This window comes from Myodes glareolus, chromosome X (assembly GCF_982192425.1).
Source record: "Myodes glareolus chromosome X, mMyoGla1.1, whole genome shotgun sequence".
In the NCBI taxonomy this organism is placed as follows: Eukaryota; Metazoa; Chordata; class Mammalia; order Rodentia; family Cricetidae; genus Myodes; species Myodes glareolus.
The window spans coordinates 81,542,178-81,563,625 of NC_142053.1; the positions used below are offsets into that span (position 1 = coordinate 81,542,178).

General features: G+C 39.1%; 1 protein-coding gene across 4 annotated transcripts in view; it reads left to right on the top strand.

Annotated features, from left to right (window-relative positions):
* The window catches only part of Phka1 (phosphorylase kinase regulatory subunit alpha 1), a 127,531-nt gene that overhangs the window by 55,343 nt on the left and 50,740 nt on the right, over positions 1-21,448 (top strand). For 3 of the 4 annotated variants that reach the window (XM_087902651.1, XM_087902652.1, XM_087902653.1), the window contains 7 exons: positions 2,833-2,942; positions 4,413-4,557; positions 7,604-7,682; positions 8,841-9,010; positions 11,542-11,718; positions 13,160-13,251; positions 16,433-16,572. In XM_087902651.1, the coding sequence (XP_087758777.1) occupies positions 2,833-2,942; positions 4,413-4,557; positions 7,604-7,682; positions 8,841-9,010; positions 11,542-11,718; positions 13,160-13,251; positions 16,433-16,572 (913 nt within the window). The remainder of the gene's footprint in view (positions 1-2,832; positions 2,943-4,412; positions 4,558-7,603; positions 7,683-8,840; positions 9,011-11,541; positions 11,719-13,159; positions 13,252-16,432; positions 16,573-21,448) is intronic. The other variant, XM_087902654.1, reaches the window with a different exon arrangement.

Sequence of the window (21,448 nt, forward strand, 5' to 3'; positions counted from 1 at the left end):
TCAAAGTTGTTTTGATTTGCATTTCCCTGATCGCTAAGGAGGTTGAGCATGACCTTAAGTGTCTTCTGGCCATTCGAAGTTCATCTGTTGAGAATTCTCTGTTCAGTTCAGTACCCCATTTTTTAATTGGGTTAATTAGAGTTTTTAGTGTCTAGTTTCTTGAGTTCTTTGTGTATTTTGGAGATCAGACATTTGTCTGATGAGGGGTTTTAAAGATCCAACACCGCAAAGTTGTCCTCTGACCCATGTATGTCTGCCTTTGCACACACATCATGCACATACCATAACAAATAAAAATTTAAAAGCAGAATTTCAACTTCAGGTACAATGGAATAGCTTGTGGGTTTTTTTAGTCCTTATACTAAGAATAGCCCAAAAAGGAGGAGAAAAATATTACAAGATACATTAGGAAGCCTAAGAAATGAATAAATGAACAGAAAGCCAAAGGAAAAATATTGAGACAAACAGCTGCTCTTCCTCCTTCTCTTCTTCCTTGTTTTTGTGAAATTGCCTCACTGTATATACCAAGCTGGCCTCTAACTTACAATCCTCCTGCCTACTACTTATAGTTGTCTTGCCTCAGCCTTCTATGTGCAGGACTTATAGGTTTGTAACATTATGCTTGGTTCAGATATACAAACTTCTGTTAATATAGTAAATAATAAAAATATAACCAATTATTAATAAATAATGAACTGTGTTCTGATGTGGAAAAAATCTAAAGATTTCATATATATTTCAAAAGCCTGCTAGAAGATGGGCAGTGGTGGTTTATACCTTTAATCCCAGCACTTGGAAGGCAGAGGCAGGTAGATCTCTGTGAGTTTGAGGCCAGCCTGGTCTACAGAGTGAGTTTCAGGGCAGTCAGGACTGTACACAGAAAACCAGAGAGAGTTGGGGGGATCCATTAGAAATAATAAATTGGGCAAAGATATAGGCACAAAATTACATATTTTCATTTCTATATTAAAAATAAATGATCCAAATAGTTGCATCAAAAAGAACAAAGACTATAAAAATGAATATAACCAAATAGGTAAAAGATTTGTTTGCTAAATATAACAAATGTTAATGAAAGAAATTAAATTAATGAAAATTGAAATTATTTTATTGTCTGAAAAACAGATGTAACTGGAGATTATAATGTTAAATGAAATAAGCCAGACTTTGATAAATAATTGCATTTTTTCTCAATTTTATAAATTTTTTAAAAGGTTTAAAGTTAAACATAGACTAGGTATATGATTCAAGAATTCTAAGTACATACTCTAAAGGAAATGCAGTGAAGAGGTTGAATAGGTATTATCTTTGTTACTGTACAGTATTGTTCACAGTAGACAAAATGGGAACACTCAAAATTCCCATCTACAATTGAATAGAAAAACAAAGGTGGTATATACATAGGTAGAATATTTGGCCTTAAAAGAGGAAGGAAATTTTAACATGTGCTATGCCGTATATGAACTTCAAAGATGTTGTGCTGAGTTAAATAAAGCAGTTAGTTTTCAAAGGAAAGATATTTATGAGTCTAGTTGAGAGTCTAATTCATAGACACAAAGCAGAAATTTATTGTTAGATTGAGAGGAGAAGGGAACTAGCAAGTAGAGTTTCAGTTTGATAAGATGAAGTAGTTCTGGGAGGTGAATAGTGATGGCATTTACACAGTGATGTACTTAAAGTCACTAAACTGTACTCTTAAAATGATAAATTTTATGTTTCACATATTTTACTGTGATAAAAAAATACTAGCAAAGGCCAGCATGGTGGCTAAACAGGTAAGAACACTTTCCACCAAAGCCTGATGACTTGAGTTTGATCCCGGAAACCCAAAGTGAAAAGAACCAGCTACAAAGGTTGCCCTCTGACCTCCATGTGTGTCATGTCATGAGAATGTGTGCCTGCACACACACACACACACACACACACACACACAAAACCGTAAGCAATAATAGTCAAAACCTAGTTTTGATATTAATCCCAGAGCAAATATGTGCTTAATTCAGTGGAACTTGTAATTGACCATTCTCTGGTCTGCTCCCTTACAAGTTGAAGCAACTCTGAAAATGTAGCATGTTTAGGGGTTGGGGGAATGGCTCAGTTGGTGAAACACTTGTCTTGCCATCATGAGGACCTAAGTTTGGTTCCATGAATAAACATAAGAATGTCAGGAATGGTATGCATGCTTGTAATCCCAGCAGTGGGAAGGAAGAGACAGGAGGATCTAGGGACTCACTAGCCAGCAAATCTAGCCTAATTGGTAGACTAGGTTAATGAGAGATTGGAACTCACAAGGAGATGAGTGAGAATGACACCCAAGGCTTTCCAATGGCCTGCATGTGTACTCATACACATAGGCATGAAAAGGCAGCATATTTGGTAAAGATATCAAATCAAGTATTCATGAAAATATGTCATAGCCAAAAACATATAGTAGGGGTTCTATTGGTACTGACAAGAAAAGGTATTCAATGTATTTGGGAGGAAAACATTTTTAGAACAATATGTAAAGTATTTTCCCCTCTGGTGATAGGAAAAATACATGTCAGTGAATGAACCATACACTTAATGTATCTAAAAGTCTATTTAATTTACTTTTACATATATAGTAATATATATAATACATTTAACATAAGTATGTATTACAAGATAGATTCTAATTTTAAGAAAGCTAAACTGTAAAAGGAAGACACCTTAAACGGAAAGAAATGAGGTAGATGTGTGCCTTTATGTATATACATACATGTATATGTATATACATGGTATCTGTGGAAACCAATATTGCTTTAATCTGTACACTAAGAATATCCTGACCATTTTTCAATTTTGTGTCAGGATGCAACAGTAGAATGAAACTCAGTGGACGACCCTACAGGCTCATGGGTGTGCTTGGAACATCAAAACTCTATGACATTCGCAAAACAGTCTTCACTTTCACTCCACAGGTGAGTGCGATAGACTGCACCATGCATTGAGATGAATCAAAACGAGAGGAAACTGCAGAAATAAAACATTTGCTGAAATTGGATTAGTCACAGTCTTACAGGGCCTTGCATATATTAAGTGATTCAATAACTGTTCTCTGAATTGAACTGAATTGAACTTGCTATGTAGAGCTTTGCCAAGTGACTGCCACTACCAATATTCCCGGGTGTTAAACTGTGATGGGATTTTCCAAATGTTAAGGTATTTACAGAATTTTCCTTATTTTTCAGAAGTTAAATTAAGACTGTATCTGTCCTTTATGCGTGAAATACAATCTATTTAACTGCTAAATTAAGTGTTTCCTATTATGAAGGAGCCTTTTCATTTGCATAGAAATCTTCAGTGTCCTCTTTTAAAGAAAAATATCAGGACTATTAGGCCGTAATCATACATATTTGTGGCCTGACATTTGTTAACTACATACATAGATCTAAGATGTATAGTAGTAGAAATTATTTTCTGGGAAGGAAGCTAGGTATAGTGTCACATGCTTGTAATTCCAGCATTTAGGAGGATGAGGCAGTGCATTCAGCACCAACATGGGCAACATGGTTAGCAAGGTTACTATGAGGTACATAGGAATATTCTGTCTCAACCAAGGGCTGAAGATGGAGCTTAATGGTCAAGTACTTTATAAACATGCACAAGTCCTAAGGTTTGATCTCTAGTAGCAAAGTAATTATTTTCTCAAAGGAAAATTTTAATCCTCTATTTGTTATATCTAAAACAGTGCATCTAAGATAGACAAAAAGATGAACTTAACGTAGACTCTATTTCTGACTTTTCCATTTGCTAATCAGATGTGTGTGTTAGTTCACATACCGTCTCTGGGTCTTACTCTTCATGTTAAAAGAAAAACGGCAAGTTGAGAATAGTGGTGCATGCCTGTAATCCCATAACTCAGGAATTATAGAGCTGGGACATTATGAGTTCAAAGCTAGCCTAGGCTATATAATAAGAAATTAGGAAGAAAGAGGGGAGGGAGAGGAGGTGCTACCTATACTAGGTGGTTATAGGATTAAATAAAATTATATACTTGAAAAAATTTGTAAGCAGTCACACACTTTAAAAATATCAGAAACTATCCAGGCAGTGATGGCTGCACACTTTTATCCCAAGCAGTCAGGAGGCAGAGGCAGGCAGATCTCTGAATTCAAGGTCAGTCTGGTCTACAGAGTGAGTTTCAGGACAGCCAGGGCTACACAGAGAAATCTCAGCTCAAAAAAATCCAAAAGAAAAAGAAAAAAATATCAGAAATTATTGTTATGCATACCATTGACTACCACATACTTTGGGAATTATTAGTCATTAAATTTGAGAGTACTGTTTCCTATGTGACATATATGCTTTATGAATAAGCAGACATTGAGAAATACTATTTGATATTTGTGAGAGCAAATTTTTCTGAATGATTGTTTTCCTTTTCTCAGTTTATAGACCAGCAACAGTTCTACCTGGCCCTGGACAACCAGATGATAGTAGAAATGCTTAGAACAGATCTTTCCTACCTCTGTAGCCGCTGGAGGATGACAGGCCAGCCCACCATCACTTTCCCCATCTCACATACCATGCTTGGTAAGGGAATGAGTGAAGGAAGTTATGTGTGTGGTCCTTCAGTGGTGCACTGCAGAGCAGTACCCACCAGCTTAGCTTTTGTGCCAGACAATTTTCTAAGCTCTGGACACACAGGGTGATAGACAAGTAAGGTTTCTGTTCTATTTAAGTTTATGTTTCAGGAGGTGAAGACAGATGATAAATATGAAATAAATGAATACATAAGAATATTTCATATGGTTTGAGAGCCATGTGTAAAAATGGAGCAGAGACTAGCTTTAGATAACTGATTTCTGAGTTAATTTTCCAAAAATTATATTATACAATTCTTTTTAAAGAGAACACTACTACATCCTGCATCTGTTTTATTCCAGTGGAGCATCACAATTTATAGGAAAGTTCCCAGGTTTCTCCTTCCAAAGCCTGTCTTACTGAAGGAGGCACATCTAGGAGGACAAAGTGCAAAAGCTTTTGGGTTGTATTAGGGGCAGGGAGAGGTGCTTCCTCACAAGGAAAGGCTTTATTGTTCTGAGTTCTGCTGCTTTCTTTCTGTGTCTCTGCTGTTGCTTCCAAAGTTCTGTGTGTGCTGCCAAAGTGCTTAGAATTTCTTTTCATTAAAAAGAACCTTTTATCATTAATCATTCAAAATCCAGACAGAGTGGTAGGAATTTTAGTCACATCTGAAAAGGGCTACAAAATAACAGGAGCTGAGGAAGTAGGGTAGTGTTTGTTCTTTTTAACAAGCGCCCATTTAAAACTAATGTATTCGCACAATTGTCTTGAGATAGTTACAGTTTAATTTAGAAAGCAAAGTTAATAGATAATTATTAGAAGACAAATTCAAGATGATACATTAAGTACTAAAGCACTGAAAGTTATCATAGTGCCTAAGAAAAAGTTCAGCTGATGTAGAACTTAGGCTTTTGAATTTTCTTTTCTCGGTTTTTGTTTGTAACAAGGTTTTTATGCATTGAGCCGCCTCACTTGCCATGTTTGGTTTCTGAGACCGGGTCTTATGTATGCAGGAGGGGCTTTTCATCTAAGCAACTAGTCAGCTCTGACCCACCCGCTGCTCCCCAAACAACCACACAGAGACTTATCATTAATTATAAATACTTGGAAGATAGCTCAGTTTGTTACTAGCTAACTCTTACATCTTAAATTAACCCATATTTCTTATCAGTGCTCTGCCACATGGCTCGGTACCTTTCCTCAGTACGGCAAGTTCATCTGCTTCCTCTACCCTCCTTCTTCCCAGCATTCTCTCTGCCCCTAAAATCCTGCCTAGCTATCAACCAGTCAGCTTTTTATTAACAGAGAGCAATACGTCTTCACAGTATACAGAAGGATTATTGAAGAGCTTATATAGCCTAAGCTCTCTTCAAACTTGATATATAGCCAAGGTGGCCTTTGGACTCCTGATCTTCCTACCTCTGCCTCCCAAGTACTGAGATTACATATGTTTACTACTATGTCTGACTTTTATTGGTTTTTGTTATTATTTTGCTTTGTGTTTTTGAAGCAGAGTCTCACACTATAGCCCAGGCTATTGTGGAATTCATTATGTACATGAGCCTGACTTCAAACTCATGGCCCTCCTGCCTCTGCCTCCAGAGTGTTACTAGAAAGAACAGATTAGAAAAGGCAAATCACAAGACTGTCATCAGTTTCATATAAAAACCAGATAATTACCATCCTTCTAGAGGTTTTTATGTACACACAACACACACACACACACACACACACACACACACACACACCAGACCCATCATGAGTAATACCATCTGTACTGACTGGTTTTGTGTGTCAAATTGACAAACTGGAATCATCAGAGGAAGGAGCCTCAGTTGAGGAAATGCTTCCATCCATAAGGCATTTTCTCAATTAGTTATCAATGGGGGAGGGCCAAGCCCATTGTGGGTGGTACTAACCCTGGGTTAGTGGTCTTGGGTTCTATAAGAAAGCAGGCTGAGCAAGTCATGGAGAGCAAGACTAGTAAATAGCTGCCCTTCATGGGGTCTGCATCAACTCCTGCTTCCAGGATCCTGCCCTGTTTTGGGTTCCTGTCCTGACTTCTTTCAGTGATGAACAGCAATGCTGAAGTGTAAGCCGAATAAGCCCTTTCCTCCCCAATCGCTGTTTTGTTGCAGTGATAGAAACCCTAACTAAGAGACTGTCTGGGAGATGCTTATCATAATGCTAATCCCAATGGTTCAAGGAGAAAGACCACTAACCATAATCATCAATGACCAAATTAATTAAAGCAAACAATTAATTAAAGCAAGCTTTTTAAACTCATGTACATGGGCTGCCTCCCCCTATGGTAGCATTCAAGAGGTCAGCCTTGGACATGGGTAAGTAATAATTTTTATAGTTCAGGGGTTGGTGGTTTCCATAACGAGTATTTGGCAGGCTAATAGGTAGGGTTACAGGAGCAATATTATAACGCAGTCATAATAACATAGTCATAACAACCCTTTGAAACAAAGGTAAGGTTGCAGGATGGTCATAAAAACTTTTTGAAGCCAGACAGTAGTGAAATACACCTTTAATCCCAGCACTTGGGAGGCAAAGACAGGCAAATCTCTGAGTTCAAGGTTCCATGACAGTCAAGACTACACAGAGAAAACCTGTCTCAAAAAAAAAACAAATAAATAAACAAAACTAACATTTTGAAACAAAGACATGTTAAGTGAGTCATAGCCCAATCCTTGAGAAACAGAGACTTAGTCATAAACAGGAATAAACCTAGTTTCAAGCCTAAGATGGAGGCAGACTGGTTCATCAATCGTATGTGTCATAAACATTTGATGAATAGTTGATGTTGTTAAAAATGTTGGTTACTTGTGATTAACAAGGTAATGCCTTTGAAGAACTTAATCTTTACCATTTGCCCAGTCTACAGTGATGTTGCTCTTCACATTAATCACTGAAGCACAGGATGGTCAGTAAGGAGTATCTCATTTGTGGTACTACCAGTACAATGTTGGTTTGAAATGATTGAAAGACTTTCCCTAGTTCTAAGTTAAAACAACAAAATATGTTTTTAAAATCTTTTACTTTTAAGAGGAAGATGGAACCAGCTTGAATCCAAGTATTCTGGCAGCACTCCGAAAAATGCAGGATGGCTATTTTGGTGGGGCAAGGTAAGTGAGCCAGGGGAGATGTAGCGCAGGAAACTATAAATAATGCTTGAACCCTGCTTATCATATGAGAAAGTCAAATTTAGATTCAAATCAATGCTGAAATAGCACACACAATTATAAGAATTCACTGCACTTTCTCAAGATATCATCTCAGGAGGCACATGAGTGTCCACTTCTATTGATTCTTACATGGAAGAACTATTACTGAGTTGTAAAATAGCCTTCTAGAAATTTGTTTGTCTGTATAAACCAAGGCCCATTTTGACAGTGTTTCTATTATTCGGTGTACATCTATAATTGGAATTCTTATATATAAAAATTAACTTATTTTGTGGTTTATTATTAATATAGTCTTTGGGATCTTATTTTATTCAATATATCATGACCCAGTCCTGTCATTATTTCTTTCATTTTTCAAATTATCAAGATCTGACCATTGGTAGCTCGTTTAAACTGGCTTCTTTAGAAACTTAATACTACTAATTTCATTTGAAGTTTTGTAATTAGCTTATTAAGTAGAGAATGATATAGTTCAACTTAATTTATTACAACATATAAAAATGTCAAATATTGTCTATGTCTAAAATTGTCTTTTGATGATATTTTTAAAGTTTTTTGAGATTTATTTTTATTTTTATTCTATATATATGAGAGTTTTGCCTCAGTGTATGTTTGTGTACTGTGTGCATGCATGCCTGATTCCCAGAGGCCAGAAGAGAGTATCAGATGCCCTTGAAATGGAGTTATAGATGATTCTGAGCTGCCATTTGGGTGCTGGAAACTGAGTCCAGGTCCTCTGCAAGAGCAGCCACCGCTCTAAACCACTTAGCAGTCTCTCTAGCCCCGATGGTATTTTCTAAAAATAATGTGATTGATTTGTGTGATTTATCTTCATTCTCTATCCACTTCTCTAATAACTAATGCAGTTTTTTTTACCAGATATTCAACATAGTGTACAGCAATAAAAGAAAATACAACTAATCTGTTGGAGGATTGTGAACTCTCATTAGTGGTCTTTCTTTAAAAATCTTTAAAAATCTTGTCCCTAACATGTTAAAACATGCTAAACATTTTTTATTGACAATTGTGACTCATTTCTTTATCTTTTAAAAAGATATTTCCTGATTTTCTGTTTTCTATCTACCCTATAATTATAAGGATTCAGACAGGTAAATTGTCAGAGTTTTTGACAACATCTTGCTGCACACATTTAAGTTTCATGGACACCGGACCTGAGGGTAAGCTGTACAGTGAAGATTATGATGAAGACTATGATGAGCTGGAATCTGGCAACTGGATGATGGATAGCTATGATTCAACAAGTAATGGTAAGGAGGCCTTAAACACCACTGGCTGGCCAGACAAGAATGCGAGTGATTGTTTAGCTTCATCATTAATGACTCATGTTTCCAACAGTCTCATAGTGTACCATCCTCGGTCCTCTTTAAAACATTTAGATTTCTACTTTTGTTTTGCTTCACTTTTCTTTCCTCTACTGCTCTTCAGTTTCTGGTTTAATGTCTCTGTGGTGACTGATGGTAGAGTATGAGGTTAAGCAATGCCTTACCAAGATTAGGGAGGATTTCTTTCTTGAGTTTTTGAGGTAGCTGGTAATTTGAAATAGGAAGAAACAATGATAAGTAAAATATTTAATCAATAGTGCAGTTGAAAACATCATACATATACAAATATATGTATATCTTATGTTTGGTATTAAAATATGAAATTTGGTTAGAGTTATGTTTAAAGTTTCACATAACTCAAGGACTTATATTTTACATAATATTAGAGACATGTCTGGATATTTCTGAGGATGTCTCTGTACTTTGAAAAAGCCTGTTCAGAATGTCTGTTGCTTTTATGTGACAAATAAGATGAATAGTGTACATAATCCATGCTAACGATATAAACATGGTGCCATGAGAATGCATTCTGATAGCATGGATTTAAAATGACTGGGAAACACTGACTACAGTGCACAAGTACTGACCTTTGCAAGACAAAAATTACATTGTTTGAGTCTTCAAAAGAGAATGGTCAATAAGAGAATGGTTCTTCTATCTAAATCTTGGTGGACTATTTTTTGTTGTCTGGGTATTTGACTATTATCTACCATAAGATACTAACAAGCATAATCTCATAGAATAAGTAATGTCTTTTGTTTGAGCTCAACATTTACTCTATATTCTTCTTTATTTGCATAGTATTTCTTTTTGTATAAAGCATTTTGATAATTAAATATAACCAATATCCCTCTATTCAAGTATCTGGATTATATTCATAGTTAAAATATCTATCACTAGGATACCATTGAATTTGAGTTTGATTCTTAGAGCTCTACTAGTTCCCATTGGTCACACCAGATCACAGAGGGACTTCTAAAGAGGTCACTGAAGATTGTCCAGCACCAAATGATGCATGACAGACAGACAGACTGTAAGAGTCTGTACTTTTTAATGGATACCCACACCCGGTTTAGGCTGTGCACTTTTTTGAACTCGAGCCCATGAGAATGGACGATTGTCCTGAGGGTTGAAAAAGAGACACATACACAAAGAGACCTTTGTTCATTTACCAGAGTAAATGGCAACTTTATTAAACTCAAGTCAGGTATCTATATTAGTGGGCTAGAAGGATCGAAAATGCAAGGCCTCCTCCCATCCAGGAGCAGGAGGGAAGATTAAAGTCTTCTCGGCACCTGGAGCAGGATCAGCTGGGGAGCCAGGCTATGGGCCTACTGCTAAAGCCTTGAATACAAGTGGAATCACCATAACAAAGAGAACCAGGTTCTTGCTAAGTTATCCCCTTAAGCCAGAGCTAGTGTAGAGTCTCCAGGGAGCCGGAGGTCACACGGCCCTGCGAATCGCCAGGAGAAGGGAAGAACCTTGGTAGCTACAACAGACAGCTTTGGTTCTAATCCCAGCACTTCCCTAACTGTAAACATGATAAATGTTCATTTTAAAGTGTGACATTTCCATTATCTGTATGCCAATATGATTATAAGTGTGTCCAACCTTTGGATATCATGACATGATGTCATCATCTACCAAGTTCATGTTCAAGAACCATGCAATAGAGTTTTTAAAAACCTCATGTTTTGAGTAAGTTCATAATTTTATTTGAGGCCTTATCGTAGTTATCCTTGGCTGCATGTGGCCCATAAGCCATTGAACTGAATGTACCTAGACGATACATGGGAGAAGGTGAGCCCAAGAGAAGAGAGACAATATATACTTTCTGCAACAATTCTCAATGCCCAGGACACTGCTTGTTCCGTAGTAACAACACATTTAGTGAATAAATAAATAAATAAATAAGATGTCTAAAAGGCAATTTGTGACCAATAGTCCTTAACCAATGACATGCAAATATGCTTTTTTTGTCAGTGATTAGTACTAGTGTTTGTAGACTCTTTTTAGAACTAACTCAGTATTTGGTGGAAGATTTTTGCCCTTCCATGGCCTTTCTCCAGAAAGTATCTTTCTATTAGTTGAAAGGGCCTGTCCTTCCCCTTTTCCAATGTTGTCTCCCTTCTGCCACCCCTGCCATCACACACATAGAAATTATGAAATACTTGCTCTGCTCATTCTAGAACAAGTTCATACATTTAGCTTTCAGTAACTTTACCTGTGTCTCAGCAAAATTGAAGAGCAAGTGGATCCTGGTAAATGGCTGTAGCCTCTAAATCTTAATCTATGAGGTTCTACAATAGTCACAGGTTTTTTTCCCATGAGTCAAGAACAGCGTTCCTCGGAGATGGTGTTTTAGGTATAAGAGCCACTCATCCTGACTACTAGGGTAGATTTTGAAGTAACTATGTTTGTTTTTGTCTCTTCCCCTTCCCCAACTAACCTTGCAGCTCGCTGTGGTGATGAAGTTGCTCGTTATTTAGACCACCTTTTGGCACACACTGTTCCCCATCCTAAACTAGCTCCTACCTCACAGAAGGGAGGGCTAGATCGGTTCCGAGCTGCTGTGCAAACAACTTGCGACTTAATGTCCTTGGTGACCAAGGCCAAGGAGCTGCATGTACAGAGTGAGTAATGCCATTACTCCCTAGTGTCAAACACAGACGACATGAAGCCCAAGATGGAGACAGGAACATGGTTTTGTTCACTGTTTTGTTCCCAGCCTCTTGGGCAGCACCTAGAATATAGTAGGCACTCAAATCCTTATGAAATCAATGAATTCTATATAATCTTGATATGGATACTGTCATGTAGTCTGGTCTGACCAAGAAAACAGCAAGACGCAGAACAAGAGAATGTTCAGTTTTAATATAGAAGTAAAATGTGGAAGAAGTTTTTTCATTTGGAAAATTACTTCTTTGAGGGTAATTTAGAATTTCTATTATAAAACAGGGTAGACAGAAGCAGACACTGACTATAAGCTACAACTGGATTTCCCTTTATGCCCACTCTAACTGTGCATCCAGTTGTTCTAGCTATGTAGATCTCAAATATAATAGTCATTCTTCACAACATCACCACAGTTCTCTTCATAACCAGTACCTTCCTTTAGTAATGTTTTCATTGGAAGGTATCTTTTGTATGTTACAAGAGTAGCCATGGTTCCTAAGACTTCAATATCTCTGTGGTTGCTCATATCTCTCCCTCATATGGAGGGAGAGAAGGGCTCCTACGCCACACCTAGATGACCTGAATGTTACATTATCCAGAGGATGAGAATGGTTGTGATGCATGCTCTTGCTACCTAAATTTTTATTGACCATTACTAACCAGATACTAAATGTGAGCACTGTTTAATATTGAGATGAGGGAAAAACTTAGGATACCCTTTGGTTATGCTCCTACTAGAAAGAATTTATGCAACAACATGAATTTACGTTCATTAAATTGCATTTGTCATTTGTAAATCAGGAAACCAGAATTTGATTCCTAGCATTGCTATTTACTTACTTGACCAGTTATTTGAGCTCTGTATCATCTCTCTGTGTAAAATGCTGAAAAATGAAATGCAGGTCTCTCCTTAGAGGTTATGGTAAGTATTTCCTCTATGTAAGTAAAACACCTTAGAAACATCTCAAAGTTGATCAACCACTACATGTTTTTTGATTCTCTAGATAGAATCATCCAGTCACAGCCTCTGGAAATCAAATATTTGCCTAGAAAATCCAAGAAAAAGTAAAATGTAACTGAGTGTTTTTATGTATTTATATGAAGATATTAGTGATAGTATCATTGTGATAGCGATCCTATTAATAAATATAATATATGTCTAGTTGATGGTACAATTACAGAAAATCATTTAAAATATAAAAATATGCATTGATTAATTGTATATTTAAAAATTATCTAATAGCCACATTTCTTTTTATTTATATCATTGAAGGAAACTTTCATCATTCTTGTTCTGTAAAGAACTGATCCACATGTTACCATATTGCTGAGTCAACCATGTGTTTTATAAGTTTCGTACTTACCTTAACTTTTTCCATAAATGTCAACTTCTTGCAGATGTTCACATGTACCTTCCTACAAAGTTATTTCAGCCTTCTCGCCCTTCATTCAATTTACTTGACTCACCTCAGTCTCCACAGGATAACCAGGTAACTGCATATATTTCTGTCAGATTTTTGTAAAAATCTGGCATCTTTTTTTTCTTTTTTATTGATTCTTTAGGAATTTTACATCATGCATCCCAATCCCACTCATTTCCCAGTTCTTCCATATCTGCCCTCCACCCTTGTAACCTCCCCCACAAAAGAAAAAGGGAAAAGAAGCAAAAAAATACAAAGCAAAACCTCTGGCCAAGCCCTTTGGGAAACCACCTGTTCCTCTATCAGTTGCAGCCTTCTCTCACACCAGTCACAGCTGTGGCATCTCCACTCTACAGTCCACGCACCACCTCGCTCCACTGTGTCTTTCCTACCTCTCCACATGTCTTCATCATAGTGGCATTGGAAGCTGTGTTGTGTCACATAGTACACCCTTTTGCCCAAATAGCTTTACTTGCAAATGTGCATGCAATGAGTCATTGGTCAAGTTCAAGGCCTCTGGCTTCTGGTATATCATCAATACTGGACCCTCACCAAGACTTCTTGTAGTATGAGGGGCCGGCTTGTTGGGGTATCTGTCCCACCCGGTACCCCAAAGCCGGCAACTCCCAAGGAAAATCACACACAGGACTCCATAAGATTATAAACTGATTGGCCCATTGGGTCAGGCTTCTTATTAGTCCTTGTAACTTATATTAATCCATTATCATTATCTATGTTAGCCATAATGGCTCAGTACCTTTTCCAGCGGGGGCAGCTTACATGTTGCTTCTTCAGTGATCTGTGCAGGAGTGACAGAGGAACCTCCCTGCTTCCCAGAATTTTCCTGTTCTCATTGCTCCATCCCTACTTTCTGTCTGGCTTTCCCGCCTATACTGCCTGCCTGGTCAATCAGCGTTTTATTAAAATATGATTGCCTCTAGCAAACAGAGTAGACCCGAGAAATTGCTGCTACCAAGAAACCATGTATAATGTTGTTATTTTGTTTTAGAATTATTTCCCAAGCTGTCTCAGGCTTTATGTGGATACAGCTGTCCACACGTTGGCGTCATTTGTAACATGACGGGGCCAGCTTGTTGGGGTATCTGTCCCGCCCGGTACCCCTCAGCCGGCATGCACCAAAGAGAAATCATACACAGGACTCCATAAGGTTATAAACTGATTGGCCCATTTGGTCAGGCTACTTATTAGTTCTTATGACTTATCTTAACCCATTATTCTGATCTATGTTAGCCATAATGGCTCAGTACCTTTTCCAGTGGGGGCAGCTTACATGTTGCTTCTTCAGTGATCTGTGCAGGAGTGACAGAGGAACCTCCCTGCTTCCCAGAATTTTCCTGTTCTCATTGCTTCATCCCTACTTTCTGTCTGGCTTTCCCGCCTATACTGCCTGCCTGGCCAATCAGCGTTTTATTAAAATATGATTGACAGATATAGACAATTTTCCCACACCAACTTCTCTCAGATATCCTGCTGTTGCCCAGAGTTGTGGAGATTCTATGGCTTTGGTTCTGCAGACCAGTCCCTTCACATACTCCAGCAGCTCATAGATGTGGTAGATGTTGGGGTGGGCCAACTCAAGGTCCTGGATCTGGGCCTGGGTGATAGTTCTCCTGTGCCCATGCATTTGGGGCAATCTCTCTTACACCACCCCAGTGAAGGGCAGGACAGCTCAGCACAGTACTTGGGCATCAACATGGCTTCACGCCGAAGCCCAGACCAAAGATATCTGCATGGCCTTTGGTGGTAACCTACGCAACAGACATTAAGCAGACACTGCCAAGGTAGGACCACAGACCCAGACATGGCCCCCAGGCAGCATTACGGCCCTTGACCATCAAAATGGCTTCAGGCAGCAGTCCAAGGCACAGATATCCGCATGGTCCTTGATGGTAACAGGTCACAGGCATTAACACAGAACCCAGCTGCAGTAGGACCATGGACCCAGAGGTCTGGATATCACCATGGCCTCAGGTAGAAGCACAGACCAATCAGATCAATTTGACACCTTCCCACCACACACACCCAGAGACATCAGTATGGCCCCAGGCACCAGCCCAAATCACAGACATCCAAATGGTCCTCAGTGGTAATACAAGGTCACAGATATCAGCATAGACCCCAGTTACTGTACGCCCACAGACTCAGACATGGCCCTCAGTGGCAACCAGGCCTGGGCATCACCATGGCCTCGGGTGGTTGTACAGGTTCCTATCAGCCTGTTCCTCACCACTGTCCTGTCTCCACCTCTCTCCACAGCACAGAAACCACTCCGCTTCTCTTCCATCGCTCCATCATGTACTCTAGCTCTCTCATATCCCCATCACATATTTGTTCATTGTAGCTGCAGGGCCCAGATGGGCAGGCACTTGTGTGTTTTCTAACCTGACCCAGGGCCTTGGGGCCAGGACAGGTGTTTCAAACTCTGCCATCATTAAGGAAAGTAAGAAAACTAGCCACTATGGTTTCTGATGTGTCTTAGTTTTCTGCAACAAAACATCATGACCAAAAAGCAAGTTGGGGAGAAAAGGGTTTATTCAGCTTACACTTCCACATTGCTGTTCATCATTGAAGGAAGTCAGGACAGGAACTCAAACAGGACAGGATCCTGGAGGCAGAAGCTGATGCAGAGGCCATGGAGGAGGCTGCTTACTGCCTTGCTCAGCCTGCTTTCTTATGGAACCCAGGACCGCCAGCCTGAGGATGACCCCACCCACATGGGATGGGCCCTCCCACATCGGTCAGCAATTGAGAAAAAGGCCTACAGCTGGATCTTGTGGAGGTATTACCTCAACTGAGGCTTCTTCCTCTCTGATGACTCTCATTTGTGTCAAGTTGACACAGAACCAGCCAGTACATGGTATTAAACAAAACACTATCAAATAAAGATATTTGTCTTTTTAAGTTTATTCTTAATGTAGAAAACTACTTTTCTCTATCTTAGGGCTTGTTGGTTTCGCTGTTTTGGCTTTGCTTTTCATCAGCATTTTGGGGAAAAAACTGTGAGGCAGAGTCTCAGGTAACTTACCATGTAGATGAGGATGGCCTTGAATCCTGATCCTGTTGCCTTAACTTCCCAAATGCTAGGGTTACAGGTGTACACTACCACATCGGACCAGCATTTAGAAAATACTTGTGGGAAAGGTTTAGAGGTGGAAAGATAATTTATTCTAGGTCATCATCTAGTTAAGCACTGTTAACTTCGTCCCTTTTATCATTTCTTATTCCAAAGGTTCCTTCTGTTCGTGTAGAGGTACATCTTCCAAGAGACGAATCTGGGGAAGTGGACTTCCAGTCGCTGGTTTCACAGTTGAAAGAGACTTCAAGCTTACAAGAGCAAGCTGATATACTCTGCATGCTGTATTCAATGAAGTAAGTGATGGCTATTATTGGTATACATTAATGCACATATTGTGAGGAAGTATAGCATGTTAGTCAGCTTTCTCTAATAACAATTACCTGCGACAGTTTATTAAATGAAAAGGTTTACTTTAGAGCTCAAAATGTTCCTTATTTTAATATGCTTTGTAATTATTTATTTTATGTGTATGAGTGTTTTGCTTGCATTTATTGCTGTGCACTCCAAAGCTTGAAGAAAGTGTTAGATCCCTTGGAACTGGTGTTCCAGATGGTTGTGAGCCACCATGTTGGTGCTAGGAATTGAACCCTGGTCCTCTGGAAGAGCAGCCAAATGCTTGTTACTGCTGAGCAAACTCTGTAGCCGCTAATATTAGTATTTAATAGAAAAGTATATTGATATATAACAGTATTCATTTTACTGTTTTTTCTGCTTCAAACTCATTTTAACATAGTTCAAAAATTATTTTGTTGTTGGTAAGAGAGAATACAATAAAGGATGTAAGTCTATATTTTCCTCTAATGAAAGATCATGTTTCTACTCATGTTTAGTAGAGTTTGTACTATGTTAGACACCTAGTTATCCTTAATTATTATTCAAGGGTAAAAGGTATAAAAAGCCTTTAAATAATAACCTGAATTACCTTTAACTAATAACTTGAATTTGATTATTTTAACTATGTAAAGTTGCTCTTTTTCATATGGAAAAAGAGAAAAAAACAGATTTTATTTTGGCTTATAGTTTTGGAGATTTCATTCTGTTATTGGTTGGCCCTGTTGCTTTATGGTCTGTGATGAGGTACCAGATCATGGCAGCAGCATGGGGCGAAACCATTCACCTCATAACTGGGTTACAGGAGAGAGGGAGAGAAAGTAATAGAACAGTGCCCTAGTATCTCCTACAAGGGCACACCTCAGTAACCTAATCTAGGCTCTGCTTTATAAAGGTTTCAACCATCTCCCTGCAATTCCATAGGTAGAGGACCAAGAGTTTAACATTTGAGGACTATCCAAGATCTAGACTGTAGCACACAGTAAATGGAGCACAGCATTTGAGTATCATGTACCTGTTTAGTACAGTTTACCAATATACTCATGGTGTGACTTCAAAGCCTACATTGTGTACATTCACAAAATTAGTATTGTTTCTACCTCATAAAGATTATTATAAATACCTGGAAATTCAGGACTAAAGAAGTAGTTCATTGATTAAGAGGATTAGCTCATCTTCCAGAGAACCTAGGTTTGATTCTCAGCACACACATAAATAATGATTCACAAACAACCATCTGTAAGCATGCTCCCATGGAATCTAGCCCTCTCTTCTGGTCTCTGTGGACATCAGGCACATATATGCCACACAGATACACATGCAGGCAAAATAACCGTACATATAAAATAAAGAATAAAATTGTGTGTGTGTGTGCGTGTGTGTGTGTGTGTGTGTGTGTGTAAGTGTAAAATTCATAATGCAATGCCAGGCCATAGTAGGGAATCAATAACAGATAAATATTATTATCAGTATTGTGGTTCTTATGAAAGCCTATTGGTATATTGTGTGTGTGTGTGTGTGTTGTGTGTACATGTCTGTGTATACATGCATGCTTGTGTGTGAAGTATATTTGTAGAGATACATATGCATATGTATGTGTAGGTCAGAAGTCAGCCTTACATGTCAGTCTCCAGGCACTATGTGTCTTGCTTTTTGAGACAGGGTCTCATTGACCTGGGCCTTGCCAGTTAGCCTATGCTGGCTATGTCTGCTTCCCCTGCACTGGGATTACAAGAGTGTGCCACTACACCTGGCTATTTTAATGTTGGTTCTGAGAATCAAACACAGGGTCTCATGCTTGCATAGGAAGCACTTTACCAACTGTTCTGTCTCCCCAGTCCTATATTCCTAACTCTCAAAAGAAAGTGGGCATGATTGTCAAAGACCAGCCTTGACTAAATTCATATGTTCCAAGGTAGGAGCATAAGGATTAGAATTACTAAGCAAAAGGAACAGAGATATGAGAGAAAGAAGAGTAAGAAACACAGAACAGCATCGGGAGGGAAATTCAGTAAATACTGAATCCTGGATGTGCCCATGCTTATTTTCCATACACTTTTATACCCCAATACAGAAGGAAGGAGAAGGAAAAAGACTGCTTTAACGTGACACAAAGGACAACCAGAACAGTTACTTGTTTCAATACTTGAGACATCAAGCCATTATTTCCTGAGTAAAGCATTTGATGTTTTGGGTAGGATATGCAGCAAATATACCCTAGACCAAGTATCCTGTTGGCAGCCACTCCCTATGTCAAACCTCCTATTTTAAATGAAGGAGCTGGAGTAGGATAGAATTCTCTGACCTTTGGTCAGTGTGAAGTGGATCCACCTCTATGGGCCATCTTAATGTCCAAAACACTAAGTAACGACACCCTAGGTCTAAGTTTTTTGTTTGTAGCCACATGTGTTGTCAACAACTTTGAAAGAGTGAAAATAAGCTGGTAAACTCTCTGACCTTTAGTTAAGGTGGAACAGGCTCACATTTGTGGGCCCTCATACATGGTAACTAATGCTTGTAAATGCAGCACTCAGGAGGCTGAGTCAGCATGATGATTTCCATGTATTCAAAGCCAGCTGGAGTTTCATAGTGAGTTCTGATGCCACCAGAGTCTAAACTTGGGGAACCAATTGGTTTTATTGGAATTATTTATAGAAGCATGGGTGAGGAGTCACTTACAGGAGCAGACATTACTCAAAGACAGCTGCTTCACCAGTAGCCATCCCCACTTTGGTGGCAGTTCACAAAAGCTGGAAACCGGGAACATACTGCATACTCGGCAGGCAGCTCAGCAGGTTGAAGTCTCCCCTCCAAGTAATCAGTTGGTCTAAACCTCTTCCGGGCAGCTTTGCTGGTGTTGTAGGAGACCGCTAGTTTGTTCCTGGCTGCTCGGCCCTGAAATAATCACACAGAAACCATATTATTTGCAATACTGTTTGGTCAATAACTTAAGCGTATTTCTGACTAACTCATATCTTAAATTAACCCATCTCCATTAATCTGTGTATTGCTACAAGGCTGTGACTTACCGTGTCTGTATCCAGCGGGGCTACATGGCTTCTCTCAACTCTGCCTTTCTTCTCCCAGCATTCAGTATAGTTTTTCCCCGCCTACCTCTATTCTGTCCTATCACAGGCCCAAGACAGTCTCTTTATTAACCAATGGTATTCACAGCATAAGAGGGGAATCCCACATCATTCTGGTTTCTACTTCTTCTAGGCAGTCTGGGTCTTAGAGTTTTCTTTGAAGCTTGGCTTCTGTGAGATTCTTTGCAGTTTTGCTTGTCTGAGATTCTTTTTGTCAGTTTGATAGCCTGAGAGTGATACGGCAATATTTATTGCTTACTCTGGGAGTGAGGTGCCTAAAGAATCTGGTCAGTTTCAGGGACTTCCTGAAGCTTGTTTGAATTGTTTACCTTCTGACTTAAGGTGTTTCCCATTGGGTTGGAATGTTTCAATCTGGTGGGAAACTGCTACACAGCAGCTAACCTGGGTTCCAGAGTGAGACCCCCATGGAATCACTAAAAAAAAAACCATAGAGTCTTATCAGAAAAAGGAACAATATTTTTGAGTGTTTGCTTATGTGTAAGTTACCCTGATAGGTATTTGCTGTCTTCTACTCAGCATGTGAAAATGAACTCATATAATGTCCTGCCCATCCAACCTACATAAAATAAGCAGTACTTTTTATGTTGTGGTGACCAGGAAGAATTAGGATGGACCCTCTCTTCTAAACGTGCCTTGAATGCCAGGGTTCCTGATGTCGTGCACACATACAAAGAGAGTATGGACTAATGGGACACTTTCTGGGAGAGCAAATGAGGCCCCTAAATTTCTTCTGAAAAACTTAATAGAGTAAGGAGAGTAGACCTGAGGTTTGGGTATGGTTGGGGGTGAGGCTTGGGTTACATTCTCACTAGCACCAAAGGAGGGATCCCTTGAAATTTCTTGATAAGAAGTGGATGCATTTGCCCTGTTTTTCTGCTAAGTTCAGTACATGATTTGTACACCTTTTCCACTCATATATCTGGTGTGGGCTCTTAGAGAAGCCGACAATGTGAGAATGTCTGTGAACACAGACATCAAATCCTAAGATAAAAAAAGGTTCTTTTCAACAAAAGATTTAGGAAATGGGCAGCTAAACAAGACAGACAACTTTTAAAGATAATAGTCAATCTATTCCTGCCACACACCATACAAAAAAAATTTTTTTGAGGGCCTGCCCCTGTCAACAAGGACTGAGTAAGTCCTTACAGCATTCTTACCCAGTTTAAATAAAACAGATACTGTTTCACCTTTCCACTGCCATTGTGTCGGTGAAGGACAAGGAGGCATCTGGGACTTGCCTGTCAGTGGAATTGAGTCCCCTTATGGTGGAGCCCATATGGAAAACATGAACATCCATCCCCACCTGGCGATGGGGCCTCCTTCTTCAAAAATGCTCTCAAAGCAGACTAGTCAAAAGTTTGATCACTGAGTATTAATCCTAGGTCAGCTTTGTCCACATCGGGGATGATACCAAAGTGACCCTTTCCCACTCTAGGGCGGAAAGCCTAGTGAGGAGCTTCACTCTCGTTCAGCAGCAAGGGGACACTCCTGCTGTCTATCGAGGAAGGCCGAATGGGGAAGCCACACTTCATCCCCAGAAAGTGGTAACAAGGCAGCATCTCCTTCCCCCTAGCAGTACATTATCAGAAAAAGCCTGCTGGGATGGATTTATTAAGTTCCACTTTATTGTACCATATTACAATTGTTTAGGATACCAGTGATTGTGATACCAATTTATTGTTATACCAAGAACCAGGAAGTTCTCAACTTGAATGGGCAAAAGGAATTAATA